This window comes from Lolium rigidum, chromosome 3, assembly GCF_022539505.1.
Source record: "Lolium rigidum isolate FL_2022 chromosome 3, APGP_CSIRO_Lrig_0.1, whole genome shotgun sequence".
Lineage (NCBI taxonomy): Eukaryota > Viridiplantae > Streptophyta > Magnoliopsida > Poales > Poaceae > Lolium > Lolium rigidum.
In genome coordinates, this window is record NC_061510.1 from 358,548,097 (window position 1) to 358,567,527 (window position 19,431).

The 19,431-nt window shown below is 45.6% G+C and overlaps 1 protein-coding gene across 1 annotated transcript; it reads left to right on the plus strand.

Annotated features, from left to right (window-relative positions):
- The first annotated feature begins 13,096 nt into the window (after positions 1–13,096).
- LOC124704132 (SWI/SNF complex subunit SWI3D-like) lies at positions 13,097–19,104 on the plus strand. Its single transcript, XM_047236368.1, has 7 exons — positions 13,097–13,496; positions 14,749–15,290; positions 15,609–16,409; positions 16,493–16,659; positions 16,730–17,271; positions 18,396–18,592; positions 18,694–19,104. The coding sequence occupies exons 1-7, from the start codon at positions 13,097–13,099 to the stop codon at positions 18,937–18,939; spliced, it is 2,895 nt and encodes a 964-aa protein (XP_047092324.1). The 3' UTR covers positions 18,940–19,104.
- Positions 19,105–19,431: the final 327 nt, after the last annotated feature.

Below are 19,431 nucleotides of genomic sequence, written 5' to 3' on the forward strand. Positions count from 1 at the left end.
GAGTACGCATAGCAAGTTTTAACCCGAGTCCAAGTAGCAGGAATATTTGCTTGCATGTGTTCTACAATATTCGGACCACCAAATAGATGCAAAATCTGTGAACTCACAAGTAGCGAGCACTAACACGCAAGTGATCGGGGTATTTTAAACATGCAAAGCGTTGTTCTACTTCCAATTCCCATGTAAGATATGCATCGGGATTATATCTACCCTCAAATGGCGGAATATTCAGCTTCGGTTTAGCAACATGATCATCATCATTACGTACCGGGCGTGGAGGTGGTCGAGCGTGGCGGTTCAGCTGCCGTGGACGACCGAGTGCGGGTTGTTGGACTTCCTCGTCCTCCGATGCGTTCTCATCTACCTGCTCGTCCGCGTCCCCTTCATAATCTTCGTAGCCTTCATCGGAAGGCGCGTCATGTGCGGCTCGCTGCAGCAGGAGCGGTACCTGCAGGAATGTCCGCACGAGGAACGCGGCGTGCGCGGCGTTGCACGTTGGCGCGAGGCGGCGGTAACCGAGTCAGCAACTCCTGGAACTTGGCGTCGAGCTTGGTGTTGAAAGCTGCCTCGAGGCCATCCAGCTTGTCCAGCGCGTCGGTGAGTTTGGCATCTACGTCACCAATGCGCGCCTCGGTGTCGCGTGCATGCCCACCCAAAAGGTGGGTGAAGTGAGCATGCAACTCCTCACTCGTCATCTTGGCCGGGTCAACGGCGGCCGGTGTAGGTCCTGACATGGTTAGTACTCAAAAAGCACAAATGTATATGCCTAGAAACTACGGAATATGGTGGTTCACGCGCGATTCGTCAAGCAAAATACAAAGCTCTTACAAGTTCTTACCAAACAGGAGGAAGGTGATACGGCAACCAACAAAGATCAGCTTCTCCAAAGATTGCCAAAGCGATTACACGGGGTCGACACAGTGCACGTGGAGACAATATGTGGAGCTGTAGGATGGCTTATATATGGTAGCAAAAACAGCAATTGTCAAAACAGCGATGCGGTATTGAAAGTATGCTCAACAACGATGCTGTGTCTGGTCCTAGGCTAGACCGTACTAGAGACGCGAGCCTAGAACACTCACGAGGTCACGGCGCGGCACACAAGCAACTAGCGGCGATGAGGTGGCGATGATGTGGCGACGCGCGGTGCGAACAATCACTATGATAGCAAGTGTCTCAAGCTGATCCCCAAGGTCTAAAAACGGTGTAGCCTCGAGAAAATTTTTTGTCGAAATTTACGGAAAGTGCTCGAAAAGCGCGCGAGCGCCAAAAAAATGTCGCTATAACGGCCAGTGGCGAAAAGTGATCGCCAAGTTGAAAAACCAATGTAGCCAGAAAATTTTTTCGGAGGCGGTTCCAGACTTTTTTTTTTTTTTTTTTTTTTTTTTTGCTCTCCTTCCAATTCTTTTCTTGCGGCCGAAACTTATCTCACGGAAATTTTTTTGCAGCGCAAGATGATATTAGAAGGTAACAACTAAGTAGGAAAAAAAAAAAAACCTAATTCTACACGGGCTCCGTCGCGGCGGAGAAACGAGCACGAATCCGTGTCGCGGTAGGATACGGGGTATATGGCGAGATGTATATGATCGTGGCGGGAACAATCCGGTGGGAGTATATGGTGGTGGCGGAAGTAGCTGGTGGGTGTATAAGGCGATGGCGGAAGTAGATGGTGGGTGTATATGGTAGTGGCGGAAGAATATAGTGGGTGTATATGGTAGTGGCGGAAGTATATGGTGGGTGTATATGGCGGTGGTCTGCGTATGGTGCGAGTGGGCGGCGGCGGCGTGACTAATATGACCAGAACTCGAAACTCTAAGGAACTAGACGCTAAGACCAGCAACTCGACACGAAGATGCAGACACAAATTCAACTATGCAAAACTGAAAAGACAATGCAAGGCGTGGCGGGGGTTTATGGGACGATATGATCTAAAAACCCTAACGGTATTTTTGGCTTTTTCGTGGTTTATGGGTATGATGGCAGATGCAATCTACACTAGGAAAACGAGTAAATCTCACCGAGCAACCTGAAATCCGATACCACTTGATAGGGCAAAGGTGGCCGATCTTTCGATGAGAGTATGATAGCGTCGATTTGTTGGTGGAGTTCGTGCTTGACGATCCGACTACACGTGCAAAGCTCGTGCGCCAATGCAATCGCTAGGACAATCTCCGGGAGTTACCGATCTTGCGGATGCACGATCAGCTGACCGACGAGGGTCTTAATTCCTACCGAAATCGAGAACAAGTAAGAACTAATGATGCAATCAGAATATTGCGAATATAGATGAAAGCTTTATTGAAAAGGTGGGATTCCGAATAGTCGGTCTTGTTACGGGCGTTGGCCTCAAAAGAAGTACACGAGAGTTGCAGCGATGGCTAACTTTTAATCTAATCAAAATCCGAGTCTAAACGTGACGGCTATGGGGGTATTTAAAGGAGGAAAGGGTGGGGTTTCGGCCAGCCATGCATATGGTGGCCGAACCAAACCCTAGAAGGCCTTTCCCCTTCAATACGGACTCTAAAAAGTGGCTGACTTAAATCCTGCGAAAATTACATGGGCCTGGCCCAAAACTAAAGGTGTCGCAGCACCATGAACTCATGTGGACGAAATTATGAAGTGGAGAACTCTATATTTCGTCCATGCCTTCATCTCCAATTATGGTGGCTTCAAAGTTCCGAAATCTCCACTCGCGAGCGTCTTCTTCAATCCTCATATGTTTGCTGCCATCTCCTCCATGTGTGATCATGCTCCAATGCTTGTCCTCCTCATCCATGCTTGGTCCATCATTCCTAAGAGTAACAAACATATCTGATTTAGGCGGCATCATATTCTCGTGTATGTGAGGAATAGTTCCAAGAAACGAAAGTACCTGATAGTTCAGTTGTTTGGCACGAGCTCGAGTGATTGGTCCTTGTATTTGTGTCGCTGTAGGTACAGCGGTTGTATCAAGAGATGGGATGTCCTCATCAGGCTGCCGCTGGCGGAGAAGAAGAACAATGGGGCGCGGAGAAAGAAAGGGGAAGCAATGGCACGGGCATGGGCGCGGGGCTAGCTCGGGCTCCCATTTTGCAACGGTCACCTGGGTAAGCTGTGGGTCCGGCGCTCTCACGTGGACAAGTTGTGGGTCCCACGATGATCCGGATAAGTGGAGACGTGTCCATCGGGGCACCAACAGCGGCCCCACTTGCCAGCACCGGCCAACGTCAACTAAACGGGATTCCTTCCGTCCGAGCTCTTTACTGCGGGTTATAGACAAGAAGTTGGGGAAAACTGAGGAAAAACTAAGGAGCTGGGGAAAACTGAGTACAACTAAGGACCCGAGGGCACGAAAATAGAAATCCCTACAAGTTATGGCATGGGTATAAACCCTAATAGTCCTTTCTTAAAATTTTGGTATAAGTAAATGAGTTTACAACCAAAACCGGATGAATGTCTTTGTTGGTTATCCCAAGAGAATGGATTGGGAATTCTTCCCACTATGAAGTAAAAGACAAAAGTGTTTGTTAATATTACTTGCTTATTTCCAAGAAATTGTTTTCTAGCGAAGTTTTTGAGTGGAAGGACAATAGAACTTGATAAGGTTTATGAACCTGAGCATAATGATCAGAGTAGCGCAGCATCGAAAATGGTTCCGGAAGCGGCCACGACGATCATGGCTCCCATGACTACAAAGTGTTTTAGCCATGGAGATCGAAGTACATATTGAACCTTGTAGGTATGGTTTACTTTGTGATCAAATAAATGATTTGTGGACAAAGGATTGATTTTGAACAATGATAAACCAACTGCAAACAAAGAAGTTATGATGGGCCCTGACTCCATTAAAATGGCTATGCGCCATGAAATCCGAGATAGATGAATACTTTTTGAAAGTAAATGGATCTATGAAATAGATGGACTTGGATGGAATATCCTTAAAGAAGCTTGACTTATCGAAAAGTTGTTTACGACAAAGTTCAAAGAGTTGACTACGATAAGATTAGATCTTCCGTGGCAATGCTTATAGTCTATGTGGATTATTCTAGTGATCGCTACATATTTCTCTTATGAGATATGATAGTAGGATGGCAGAAATACATTCCTTACCAGAAGTGTGTATGAAGGATGTATACTAGATACAACCAAGAGTTTTTGCTGGTCCGTGGAATACTAGATAGGTATACGAACTTCAATTGGATAAAGTGAGTATCACGGAGTTGGAATCTTCACCGGATGAAATAATCAAAGAGTTTTTGATTTTATCAGAAACGATGAAGATGCTTGCATTTGCAAGAAATTAAGTGGGAGCGCTGAGACATATTTATAATACTTTATGTAGATGACATATCGTTGATTATAAATGATGTAATTATATACTTGATGTGAATAAAAGGTTTCATTGAGAATTAACTTCAATGAAAGGATATGGACTGAAACATATTTAGTGTCAAGATCTATGAAGATAGATTGAAACACATAATAAGTTTAAGTCAAAGTACATAAAATGGATATTGAAGTAGTTCAATATAGAAATATTAAGAATGTGTTCTTTTCATGTGAAGGTTTAACAAGACTTGAGTGTATTTGACACTCGATGAGTAAAAACACATGAGTGATTTTAGATCACGAATAATATGTACAAAGTCAGATGTCATGTGCTCTAAAGTGTTACGAGCATATACCAGAATGATTCATGTAATGATCATTGGACAACAGTAAGAATATCCCTGAGTGCTTTAGAAGAACCAAGGATATATATATATATACTTTTATATGGGTAATGATAAACAAATCGCTGTAAAGTGTTGCACCGATATTAGTTTGATCACATATAAAAATAAAATTTCAATCTCAATTAGGCTAAGTGTTGTTTAAAAGGTAGCACAATGAGCTAGAAGAAGTCTATGGTAGATTTAGATCAGTTCTAAATATTGTGACGGATTCTACAAACGAAAGCAGAGTATGTCATTGTTTTGACAATGACTGAGGATGTTAAGTCGAGGAGTTCTTTGAGAACTTGGTGTAGTTCCGATAGTGTCAGAACTTTGAAGCTATATTGTGTATGACAATATTAGTGACTTATTTTCAGACCACGGAATTAAGGTTCCACCAGAGGACTAAGCATATATAATTAATGCCGACTCATTTGGAAATGAGTAATGCGTTGAGACGCAAATGAATTGCAAAATACATACGTTTCTGAACAGTTAGATCCGTTGACTAAAAACCTCTCCCGTGAGCAAAACATGATAAGCACCAGAAGACCAATTAAGGTGTTATATCTTTTCAAATGTAAACTAGATTATTGACTCTAGTGCAAGTGGGAGACTGTTGGAGATATGCCCAAGAGGCAATAATAAATTAGTTATTGTTATATCTTAGTGTTCATGATAAATGTTTACATCCCATGCTATAATTGTATTAACCTAAACATTGATACATGTGTGTTATGTAAACATCAAGGAGTCCCTAGTAAGCCTCTTGTATAACTAGCTTGTTGATTAATAGATAATCATGGTTTCGTGATCATGAACATTGGATGTTGTTAATAACATGGTTATGTCATTGGGTGAATGATATAATGGACATACACCCAAATAAGCGTAGCATGAGATCAAGTCATTAAGTTCAATTTGCTATAAGTTTTCGATACATAGTTGCCTAAGTCCTTCGACCATGAGATCATGTAAATCACTTACACCGGAAGGGTACTTTGATTACATCAAACGCCATTTCGTAAATGAGTGGTTATAAAGATGGGATTAAGTATTCGGAAAGTGTGAGTTGAGGCATATGGATCAATAGTGGGATTTGTCCATCCTGATGACGGATAGATATACTATGGGCCCTCTCGGTGGAATGTCGTCTGATTAGCTTGCAAGCATATGATTGGATCATAAGAGATGACATACCACGGTACGAGTAAAAAGTACTTGTCCGTAACGAGGTTGAACAAGGTATGGAGATACCGATGATCGAACCTCGGACAAGTAAAATATCGTGTGACAAAGGGAATCAACATCGTATGTAAAAGGTTCAATCGATCACTAAGTCATCGTTGAATATGTGGGAGCCATTATGGATCTCCAGATCCCGCTATTGGTTATTTCTCGGAGAGGAGTCTCGACCATGTCTGCATAGTTCGCGAACCATAGGGTGACGCGCTTAAGGTTCGATCTCGCATAAGTAGATTCAGAATATGAGATGGAGTCCGTAGTTTTTGTTCGGAGTCTCGGGTGGGATCTAGGACATCACGAGGAGGTCCGGAATGGTCCGGAGAATAAGATTCATATAAGGGAAGTCATTTTCCGGGGTTCGGGAAAATGTCCGGTGTTTTGACCAGAGCTTCTAGAAGGTTCTAGAGGGCCACCAGTGGGCCCACCACCCCGGGAGAGGCCACGTAGGCGCCACATGGCATGGTGGGGCCTACCCACTATGACATGTGGGCCCTGGCCGGCCTACCCCTTGGAGATAAGATCTATCTCTTAATTTAAATGGTTTAGATCTAGAGATAAGATCTATCTCTAAAATAAAGTGTTTAAACGAAGAGATAAGGGGAAGGCTTGAGGGGGAAGAAAAGTCTCCCCCCCATGGCCGGCCAAGGGATAGGTGGGGCCCAGGGGGAACCCTAGGCCGACCCCTCCCCCTATATAAAGAGGGGAGGGGGTGGACGGCCACACCACCATCCAGAAAACCCTAGTCGCCCCCTCTCTTCCTCCTCCATATGCTGCGCAGGCTTAGGCGAAGCCCTGTAGCAATTCTTCTCCACCACCACCACGCCGTCGTGCTGTTGGGATTCCGTGGAGATATACTACACCTCCGCTGCTCGCTGGAACGGGGAGAGGAAGGGGCTTCATCGACACCGTACGCGCGACCGAGTACGGAAGTGCTGCCGGATTGCAGCACTGGGAATGATCGTCTACACCAACAAAGAGATCTAATCTCGTAGGCTTTGGAAATCTTCGAGGGTTAGTCTCATATCAATCTCGTTGCTCCGATCTTGTAGATTAGATCTTGGTTGGATCTTGGATTTATTCGTCTTGCGGTAGGAAATTTTTTGTTTTCTATGCTACGAACCCCATCAACCCAAGCTTGACCTACCGGGTTCCACCCCCTGACAACGACGTCTCTCTATATTTAGAATCGCATAGCGGTATAGAAACAAAGATTAGAGAACATCGTTAGTTCATTACATAGTCGGCTTTGGTATAGTCATAACCTTTTACCTGAAGAAAACATATATCACTAACTTAGGATTATTAGAGGATCTTATTTGATATATTCATCTAAAAAAAATGAAGAAAAGTCTAGTTAAGTTGGGTTATTGACTCAAATGAAAAATCCTTTAGAATGTCTCTCCCCAAAAAATGAGGAATACACCAATTGGCTCACTCTGTGGACCTGGCCATTCCATGTTTACATTGCCTCCCCTGATGATATTCATTTTTTCTAGCCATATGTTAAATCTTTACAAAGATGACAGTACTAACTTGACATATAAAACCAAAGATGTGTTATTGTCAATGTAACGGTACATCAATGTTAATAAATTTGTACCACAAAATTGGAGATGTTCCTTTGCATGAAATGTATTGAATTATTATAATGAATTAACATATACTTAAGTTTTTTTAATGTGGATCAAATTACACAATCTTGTCAATATATACTTCGTAAGTATTGTTTTATGACAATGTTATTGTCCTAACTTCACAAACTTAATAATTTTCCTATAATTATCTTCTTCACCTTACACTTACAAACTATCAATCATGAGATAAGACAATTTCTAATGATTATTTATAAACAAATTCTCTATCGCATGAGAAATAACAATACTTACGAAATATAACTTTTTCTCAACATACTAACTGATACGTCTCCAACGTATCTATAATTCTCTTATGTTCCATGCTAGTTTTATGACAATACCTACATGTTTTATTCATACTTTATATCGTTTTGATGCATTTTCCGGAACTAACCTATTAACAAGATGCCGAAGTGCCGGTTCACGTTTTTTGCTGTTTTTGGTTTCGAAATCTTACACAGAAATATTCTCGGAATTGGACGAAATTAATGCCCACGATCTTATATTTCACGGAAGCTTCCGAGAGAGCCGAGAGAGGGACCGGAGGGGAGCCACGGGGGCCCCACCCCACATGGCGGCGCGGCCAAGGGGGGGCGCCAGCCTATGGGGGGCCACCCCCTGGCTCCTCCGAGGCCGCCCTTCCGCCTATATATTCTCTCCGCCTCGAAAACCCTAAGGACATAAGCCACAGGACGAGAAAAGTTACGCAGCCGCCGCCATCGCGAAGCCAAGTTCGGGGTACAGAAGTCTCTGTTCCGGCACGCCGCCGGGACGGGGAATTGCCCCCGGAAGGCATCTCCATCGACACCACCGCCATCTTCATCACCATTGCTGTCTCCTATGATGAGGAGGGAGTAGTTCTCCCTCAAGTCTAAGGGCTCTACCGGTAGCTATGTGGTTAATCTCTCTCTCATGTACCTCAATACAATGATCTCATGAGCTGCCTTACATGATTGAGATCCATATGATGAGCTTTGTATCACTATTAATCTATGTGCTACTCTAGTGATGTTATTAAAGTAGTCTATTCCTCCTCCATGATGTAAAGTGGACAGTGTGTGCATCATGTAGTACTTGGCGTAGGTTATGATTGTGATCTCTTGTAGATTGTGAAGTTAACTATCACTATGATAAATATATTATCTTGGATTTATGATTTGACGTGGATATCCCTATGAGTGGTGTTTGTCAAGTACTTGATGAACTACGAGCGGAGCTTTGTAGCCACTACACGATTAGTGATTCCATTAGGAGAGTTATCCGAGTAGCACTATTATACACTCTAGAGGTTACTTTAATATGAACTCCGGATTCACTCTCCACGGTGTGACGGTGACGGTGTGCGCATCGTGTGTCTTTCCTTTATGAAGTTGTGGAGCTTGTTAACTCCGGCTTGAGGTGTGCTTTTGTAGCCCTACACAATGAATAATGTTTGTTATCCAACAAGAGAGTGTAGCATTTATTTATTCAGTTATGTGATCAATGTTGAGAGTGTCCACTAGTGAAAGTATGATCCCTAGGCCTTGTTTCCAAATATCGAATCACAATTTATTTACTGTTCCACTGCATGTTTACCTGCTGCCATCTTTATTTCAGATTGCTATTACCACTCATATTCATCTATATCACTTGCATCTTACTATCTCTTCGCCGAACTAGTGCACCTATACATCTGACAAGTGTATTAGGTGTGTTGGGGACACAAGAGACTTCTTGTATCGTAATTGCAGGGTTGCTTGAGAGGAATATCTTTGACCTCTACCTCCCTGAGTTCGATAAACCTTGGGTGATTCACTTAAGGGAAACTTGCTGCTGTTATACAAACCTCTGCTCTTGGAGACCCAACACTGTCTACAGGAATAGAAGCGTGCGTAGACATCACTAACCAAGGAGAGAATCTTGTCTGGGTATTTCCTCGTTTTTTCTTATAAGTGAGGAATTCTTATCCTACTTAATAAAAAATTCTCTAAGGAGAACTAAGGGTAAACAAGATTGTGCACACTCTAATGCTCTATAAAGAAACCCAACAAAAAATGCAAAACATGATGGGCTTATCGATGTTAGCCACCACCAGCCCGGCCCCATCCCGGCCCCAACGGCCGACAATAGAATCTGCCACTGCTCGTCAAATTGTGGTTTAAATGTGGCATGAAAGTTAAAATATAGGACCACGATAGGCCGGATGCAAATTATAGGTCCAAACCTACTTTTTTTACATATCTTGCAAAAAAAACTACGAAGGCATTAATTGGGTTGGGCTCTTCGGGCCACGCGTTACATTCCTCCAAAAATTGCCGCATGTAATTGATTTTTTTTCCAGTTCTAAGTTCATGCTTTATGAATGATTATATGAACTTTGCTACAATAGAGCTAAAGATGTGCCATGATCAACATTAACTTGCTATAACATAGCTAAAGATGTGCCATCATCAATATATCAGTACATCAATGTTAATACATTCATACCACATAATTATATATGTTTTCTTTGCATGAAATGTAAGTGATTATTAGCATATATTATCATATTATGATATTTTTCTGTGTGGATATAATTACACATTCTTGTCAATATATACTCTGTAAGAACTGTTTTATGCTGATGTTATATAGTCCTAACTTCATAAAACAAATAGTTGCTAGATGATTTTGTTTGAGCGGTAGTTGTGGGATAATTATTTTGTATTTCTCATACTTAAAAAATATCAATAATGTAACTCCCTCCGTCTCAGTTTACTAGTCTTCCCCGTATTCCTAGGTCGCCAATTTAACCTATATAATTTAAATTATATAATACAAAAATTATATTATTAGAAAATAGAACATCTAAAATTTCTAATGATATAATTTTTATAACATATAACTTAGGGATACGCGCACGCCTAATAAACTGTGAGAGAGGTTCTGATCTCAACTTAGAAATAGTTTTTGCTATGTCTCAAGAGAAATAACAATACGTTGAAATATACCATTTTCTCGACATATTAACCATGGAAGAGGATTGTGTATGGGATCGTCTCTGGGCTGAATTTTTCGCTCATAGACAGATTATCCGTCGGAATTATGGCGGCTGTCATCAAGCACTTGGTGAGAGGCTTTGCATTGGTTTCTCTCTGTAACGTGAAGTGTGTTCTTAATGAGGTGGCTCATCTTCTAGCTAAGTCTACTGAAGATGTAAACTCTACTAAATATTCAAAAAAGAATATGTAAACTCTAGTTCAGTTTTATTTTCTGTTTTAGATTTTATCCGGAAAATAATTTGTATTAATTTCATAATAAAAAGGAGACCATGCACCAAATCTGTAAGAGCATCTCCACTCGTCCCCCCGAACAGGCCCCCGGCGAGCGTTTTTTCCATCCGGACGGCGTAATTCGGCCCAGTCGCGCCCCCGGTTCCTCGTTTTCGTCCGGATTTGGGCCTAAATCCATCCGGCGATCCCACGCCATCCCCGGCCCCCCGGGGAGCGCTCGGGGACTCCGGACGAAACGAAAGCGCGCGAAACGGCGAGGCAACTTCCCGCGCATCTGGTGGCTCCAACTTGTCGGCGAGAGAAACCGATCGTCGTCCTCATCGCATCGTCTTCCGCGCGCTGTGAAAGCCTGCCGCCGGTCTGCATTCGCCGGCCGCGTAGCTTCCACGCGGCGAATTAATGCCGTCGCATCGTCATTCGCGCATGCATCGTCTTCCGCGCGGCATTAATCGCCGGCGCTCGCCGCGCCCGCCGCTCCTATTTAAGGCCAGGCCGCTCGCCGCGACGCCCCTGCTCCACTCTTCCTCCATTTTCCCCTCCACTCACCGGCCACCTCCAACGAAGATGGCGTTCTCCGACGACGACGGCGCGGCCTCCAATGGCTTCCCCGCCGGACGCTCCGTCGGTGGGAGGGGCACCTCCTCCACCGGGCGGGGTACCCCTGCCCGCCCGACACGAGGCCTCCCGGCGGCGGGTGGCGACTCGGCCGTGGCGGCGTACCAATCCCGCCGCCGCCTCGTGGCGACGCCCTCGACGCCGCCATCGAGGAGGCGCGGATGACGATGACGGACGAGGAGCGCGCCGACCCGCGCCACCACCCCGAGAACTACACGCGCCGGAACTCATACTTCCTTCGGCGGTGGGAGCGGGAGCCGGCGGCCTACGACGGCCCGCCACCTCCGCCTCGCGCGCAACAACGCCGCGGGACGACGACGGTGGTGGAGCGCGCCGGATAGAACGCCGGCGAACGTCCTCGATCACATCGAGGGCGGAACTTTCCGGTGCTCACGATGCCCCCTGCATCGAGGGCGTCGACGAGCCGCCGCCGGGAAGCGTCCGGCAGCCATGGCGCATGGCCGCCGGCTCGTCGTCTTCCGGATCGGCGCCGAGGTCGTCCTTGGCGCCGGTGAAGAGGAGGAGCCGGCGTCTCCGCCGCCGACCGAAGGCGCAGCGGCGGCGCCCTCGTCATCCGCGACCGGCCTTCCGCGCCGCAGGCGGCCGGAAGAGGACGAAGAAAGAGGCCGCCGCCGCAAACCGGCCTCGCCGAGGAGGAGGCGAAGCGCGCGGAGGACGCGGCGATGGCGGAGGCGATCGCCGGATCGCTTCGGGACATGGAGGAGGAGAAGCGCGCGGACGACGCCGCACCGGACCGGGGCCAGGCGCGACCGGGAGCGCCAGCGAGCGGAGCGACAGGCGAGGCCGTTGGACTCGGCCGCCGCGCGGCGACTTCGCCGCCCGCGGCGGCCACGCCGCCGGCTCCAACCGCCGCTCCAACCGCCGCCGCCGTCCCATTCGTCGACCTCGAAGCGTCGGACGACGAATGGTACAAGCCTTCCCCGCCTCGGTGGGAGACGCCGGCCAGGGCGGCGGCGGCCCGGGCCGCGCCGCCGCAGGTCGACGACGACGACGGCTCCGACGACGACGGCGGCGACTACACGGTGTTCTACCGCCATTTGGGCATGTAGAGCGCCGTGTTTTAAAATTAGCATTTGGATTTCCCTAGCCGAATTCGAAATATAGTCGGATTCGGCCTCTATGTATGAACTCCGCCCGTTATGTAGTAAATATCATTAAATTTAGTCTATATTCACCCGTTTTTAGCCGTAGTTTGTCAAGTTTCTGTTTTTTCAATTCGCCTCGTCGACTTCGCCTGGGTACGCGGCTGGGAAACTGCTACTCCCCACGCCAAATCTTCCTCCAATCCGGACGAAAATTTCGCCGGATTTGGGCGTGGGGAGCGCCAACGAGTGGGGATGCTCTAATGCTCTGGAACGAAACCCAGCAAAAATGCAAAACTGGATGGGCTTTCCGGCGTTTAGCCACCGGCAGCGCGGACCCCACCAGTCAGCGACACGGCACTACTAGTATGTCGCTACGGGAACCCAGCGCCGGATCCCCAAAGTTTTAGACAGGAGCAGAGAGGGGAAGGAAGGAAGAGCCGACAGGGAGAGAGAGCACTCAGGCAGGCGCCGCCCGCTCACTCGCCTCCGCATCTCGGAGCTGGTCTCCCCGCCGGAGTGGTGAGGGAAGCCGAGCTCCCGCGGCGGCCCCCATGGAGCCCAAGGCCCCGCCCGCCCCGCACGGCGACGGGCCGCCGGCGGAGGCCCCCCGCCGCCGCGGCGGCGGCGGCAAGCGCAAGGCGGCGGGGTCGTCGTTCACGCCGTCCAAGCGGCACGCCAAGGAGCGCAACGCCTCCTACAACGTGCCCCAGCACCTGCTGCACAGCGGGCCGCTCACCCGCGCCGCGCGCCACTCGCCGCACAAGCTCTCGGGCGCGCCGCCGGATGCGGCCCCCGCGGCGACCGGCGCCGGCGGATCGGGGAAGGTCGAGGGCGACGCGATTCGGCTCGATGGGGAGCAGACCCCCGCCGAGGAAGAGCCGCTGGTGGACGAGGCGTTCGAGGCCGTTCGATCCCGCGACGCCGGCGTCCATGTGGTCCCCACCTTTGCCGGTGAGCCCTCTCCCCGCCTGCAGTTGCTCGATCTCTCGTCTGGGCTCGTGAATCCCGAAAATTTCTCGTTCTGGGTGGTGAATTGCTGAAACCGTGACTGTTTGACTAGAAGCGTTCGGTAAAATTGCTGGTTCACTCTGAATGCTTCCCTGCTATTTAAATACTTTATACCATAACGAATCCTTAGCACATAGCAGCGAAGTGCAATCCAGTGGTTAACCTTGCTCTGCCCCGGGCAACCTAAATTAGGACGCCTTCTGAACAATGATGTGTTAGTTGTAGTTTTTCTGGGTAGATTTAGCTCAATTTGAGTGCATGCTCATTCTGTTCATTTACCTGCTGGAGATAAGAATTTATTACATTGTGTTACCTTTATTACTTCTAGTATGCAGTGGTGAACTGTTAATAATGTGTATTTGCCCTTTTCTTGCTGTTGCCTGCTGTGTGCAAATGATGAGGCGACTACCCATTATTTCGCTTTCGTCCTTGTGCTGGGTTTATGGCTTGTTATCTTTTGGGATATATTTGCTCTTGTAAGTATTTTAAACATGGAACAGCCTTCTTACATTACCACATAAGAGAAATAGCATCTGTAGTAAATCTTAATAACATATAAGAGAAAGCACAGTGGCAGATCTTGAGAATACAGTAGACAGCTGTCTCTTGTGTAATTGAAGCATGCGAGTAACAATGTACAACACTGACTAATACTGGCATAACCAATTTATTTCTTTGGTATATTGCCTTTGTCTGTTGAGGCATATAGCAAGTAGCGACCAGTTTATGTTATTGAGTTTTGCAGACTCTCTATTTTCCTGTAATGTGTAGTTCTTCTATTCAAACGTCAAAACATGACTGTATCAGAAATAAAAATATTTAGCAGAAAATTGTTTCATGCTGCCTTTCAAGTTTCCCACCCTAAATCGTTAGTTAAGGGTGACCCTTGTATGTTTTTCTTTTTATTTGTTGTTTAAAACGAATTTTCTTTTGAAATTAAACCCAAAAGATATCAGGCGAACGTTCCCTAGGCCGCCCCGCAGCGCGATGCCCTCAGGTCCGTCTGATTTTGGAAGCGAACGGTGTTGCCAGATTTGGATAAAAAAACAAGGAAGTTGTCGGGGGTGGGGGGGCACAGAAAATTTAGGCTGGCAACTTCTTTTTTGGTCATGCTGGGGGCATAATTCCGACACGTCCGCGCGCGATGAAGGTCTAAATTAAAAGGTGTACAATAATAAATCATTTTCTTCTACAGGATGGTTTTCGTGGAAGGACATCCACCCAGTCGAGAAGCAATCATTGTCTTCGTTCTTTAATGGCAAATCTGAGAAGCGGACACCGGAGATTTACTCGGGGATTAGAAATTCCATTGTGATGAAATTTCATGCAAATCCTCAGCTGCAGCTGGAGTCCAAAGATTTAGCTGAGATATCAATTGGGGAGACCGATGCTCGACAGGAAGTGTTTGATTTCTTGGATCACTGGGGTCTGATCAATTTCCACCCTTTTCCACCCGCTGGCATAGAGGAGAGTAAGCCAGAGGAGAGCCAAAGTGATTCTCCTAATGAGGAGAAAGCGTCTGTTATTGAGAAGCTGTTTAAATTTGAACCGGTTCAGTCATATATGATCCCTTTACCAAAGAAAGGGGTGGTGGAAATTCCAGCCCCTCTGCCTTCATTTCTTCCTGATCCTGTACTAGTGGAAGACGTGGTTGCAGCAGCTGAGCCTTCTGTTGAGTACCACTGCAACTCCTGTTCAGTTGATTGCTCAGGCAAGCGCTACCATTGCCGGACCCAGGTGAGCATTTTTTTTTCTGTTTTAGTGTCACATCCCTGCTGAAATATTGCTATATCACCATTATGTTCTGTCACCTTTTTTTTTTACGGGAAAGCTTTAGGCAACCCCCCGAGAATATACTAACATGTATTAATAAGAAAAATACACTACACTGTTTAAAATTTACTATGGGAGTATAGGAAATACTATGCCAAATTTTAGCCTTCAAAGACACCGATTCTTCTCATGAAATGCAGATTATAGTCATCATCCCAATGTACTGTACCTTGTGATTCATTTTAGGAATGGCAGTATTGATATTATTATTATATTCTGCAGGCAGATTTTGACCTGTGTTCTAACTGCTACAACGAAGAAAAATTTGATCCAGGCATGTCCAAAACTGATTTCATCCTTATGGATTCGGCAGAAGTTTCTGGTGCTCGTGGTACTAGTTGGACTGATGAGGAGACATTGCTTCTTTTAGAAGCTTTGGAAATTTTTGGTGGAAAATGGGCTGAGATTGCCGAACATGTTGCTACAAAAACAAAAACGCAGTGCATGTTACACTTTCTTCAAATGCAAATTGAGGACAGCTTTCATGGTGATGAAGATGTTCACCAAAATATCCATGAAAGCAAGCAAGCCTTGGTGGAAAAAGGCACCCCTGAAGTACCTGAGAAAATGGAAGTTGAGGAGAAAATTGAAGGAAAAGATACAGAGGATGAGAAGCCTTTGGAGAAAACGGAAGGCAATCATGCAGAAGCAAAAACAGAAGAAGGAACTCCTGTGGAAGATAAAGATACCAATAATTCAGCTGGTGTAGATTCAGTTGCAGTTCCAAACGCTGATGATCCAAAACCATCTTCTGACGCTGATCTAGCAAAGGAAGATCCTGTTAACCCTGATACTTCTGACAAAAATGCATCAAACATTGCTACCGATGCTTCTGGTGAAAATGCATCAAACGTTGCTACCGATGCTTCTGGTGAAAATGCATCAAACGTTGCTACCGATGCTTCTGGTGAAAATGCATCAAACGATGCTATTGATATCCTGAAATCTGCATTCGAGGCCGTCGGTCACTTCCCAGGAGATGAAGGTTCATTTGCTGATGCAGGGAATCCTGTTATGGCACTGGTAAGTACTGTCTTGTACCCTTGGACATCTTTACTCACTATACAGTATTTTTTACCCTTAGGTCCTTCAAATGTCTTGTGCAGGCAGCATTTTTGGCTGGTCTTGTAGAAGATGACAATGCTACCACTTCTTGCCGTAGTTCACTAAAAGCCATATCGGAGGATCCTCCTGCACTCCAGTTGGCAAGTAGACACTGTTATATTCTTGAAGATCCACCGAGTGATCTGAAAGACTTTTTTGTCACTGTAAGGTAAGCAATGTTTTTACTAGTGTAATATGCTGTTGTAAGACTATGCTGACGGGGTCAACGAAATCTGCAGTAATGAAAATAAAGATGGTGATCAAGCAAAAGATGAAGATATGATTATAGATTCAACTGGTACTGAGAAAAAGGATATTAATGAAAAGGAAGAAAATACTTTGCCAGTGGAAAAGCAAAACAGTCCATCCAGTTCACCAGAAGATCATAAAGAATCAGATAATAAGAATGTATCTTGCGATGATGAAGTTCCCTCTGTGGAGCCTAAATCCAGTAATGTTAAGGAGTCAGGTGATCCAGTTCCTCTGGTGGATAAGAGTGCATCCAATGACACAGAAGGTTCATTAAGTACGAAAGATTCAGTTGCTCCACAAGATAATGCAAATGGATGTGGTTTGTTAGCTTCTCAAGAGGCAGTTGCGGGAAGTACTACGGTTGCATCTAATCCTGAAGAGGACAAACCAAGTTCTGAAATGGAGCCAGATGATGATTCGTCTGCAAACGGCAAGATCGAGCTTAATAAGATCGAAGATGCAGTTGCTGCCCCAACTATCGTACAAGAAGACGAGAAAAGCCAAACATTGGGGAATAGCAAAATGGAAGGTACTTCATTTATATTACTCTTGTAAGACCTTTTAGATATTTTAAAGTGGAGGACCAAAACGAGTGAACTTACACACTAAAATCTGTCTAGATACATGCATTTACGAAAAAAGCTAAAAGGTCTTACATTAGTGAAGGGAGTAAGTTTATACGGGATGTCCGAAATTATCTCTATAAAGGGGGGCAGCCCGGTGTGTGAAGATCCTGCTTTGCGCGGGATCTGGGGAAGGGTCGGACCACATTGGGTCATTGTACGCAGCCTTTCCTTGCAATTTTTGCAAGAGGCTGTTTCCACGACTTGAACCCTTGACCTCCTGGTCACAAGGAACCGCTTTACCACTGCGCCAAGGCAACCAGCGAATAATAAACATGCAATTTCAATCAGCATTCTCTGTAGTTAATGCCTATCAATATTCACCAATCCAAAATTTACTTACATGAGTCCTACACGTAAGAAGTCAAGTTGTTTTGATAATGTTTGGTAAGGTTCTTCACATCCCCATGTGCCCATCATAAAATTGTTACCATGTCGTGAGATTGAGCTGCTTCTTAGCAAGACCTGCTTAATCCAGATATATGACTTACTAATGTAGTATTGTAGCCTTGGAAATATGTGGTTTGTTTTTCCGGTGCTGTTAATTACGAACCCATTCCATAGCAATTAGCACCTACCATAATATGGATGTGGAAGTGGGAAATGGAATTCTAAATAGTTTAGTTGCTTGAACCATTCCATTGTGTGTCAACAACTTATTTGTTTTATTTAGAAATATGTTCATGTGGGTTATTTTGTTTACTTTCCCTTCAGTTAGATGATTAGTGCAGTCACTTCTATTGTTTTGCTTCCCTTCTTGATCTTTGAGTTCCCAAACATAATCACTCTCTGATACATCCATATTCCCAAATATATATACCAACTGTCTCCTGCAAGAAAGGCCTGAGAAGGGCTTTGTGATATCAGACCACTGTGGAGTAAACGTAAGAATCGTGAAAATTAGAAAATACAGTCGTTAAGGGGATCGGGATTTAGAAAGCAGATTTTGCGTCATTCATCAGTCAATCCTCATGGTGGTTCAGTTTCTCATCAGCTGATTTCCAGTTCTCTGGTATCTCTTATCTTGCAGAACCTAATGGTGCCGAAATCGTCCCTGCCGATGCTGAGAAGGGCTCAGGAGTGACCGCCAAACCTGATGATTCCCTAACTCGGCTAAAACGAGCAGCAGCGACTGCTATTTCAGCTGCTGCTGTGAAGGCTAAGCTCCTCGCCGAGCAGGAGGAAGATCAAATTCGAAGGCTAGCTGCACTGGTGGTTGAAAAGCTGGTACGCAGAAAAATTTACTCAACAGATTGTCGATGCTTAAATGATGATCCCTCCAGTGTTCGGCGCCGGTAATAACCGCAAGATATATATTTTTCATGCAGCTGCAGAAGACGGAGGCGAAGATGTCATTATTTGCCGATGTTGAGCAAGTGGCCCTCCGAACAAGAGAATACACCGAAAAAACCAGAAAGAAGCTTCTGATGGAGAGGAACGCCATTATCGCTGCCCGCATGGGTGCTTTGCCATCTAGGCCGAACCAGCATGGTGTTGCTGGGAACAGATTGCCACCTGGATATGGTGCCCCTGCAGTAAGACCACCAAACGCGATGCCCCGGCCCAGCAGCTGAGTCCATGAGCTTGAACTTGTATACCGCTGATTCTTTTAGAAGCACGCCTTAAACCAATCAGGCATAAGCTATATGTTGTTGTTGTTGTAGCATTCTTGTAGGAGCATACAGTATGGTGATCTGTATAACGGTTGCTATGAAAGAAGTCGCCATTTTCTCTTTAAATGTGATGTTCTCTCCGTTCATTCTGCTTATGATTTAGACTATAGACTGAAGTTACCTAAAGAGTATGCGGGCTTGCCGAGTGCTGCTCTTGTAATACTTCATACGGTGTTGCATTTTCTTGGTCTCCTTGCCAGCAAAGTTGGTGTAAAGATATGTTTGTTTTCTGCTCCTTCCCTAGGCTTTGCCAGAAGAAGTAAACATGTTTAGCGAAGATGTAAACATGCTTTTTTAGCGAAGAAGTAAACATGCTTGGTACTACTTCGTCCCAGAGCAGTTAAGTCATAAGAAACACCGCAGACAACCAATATACTCCCTACGTCCCTGAAC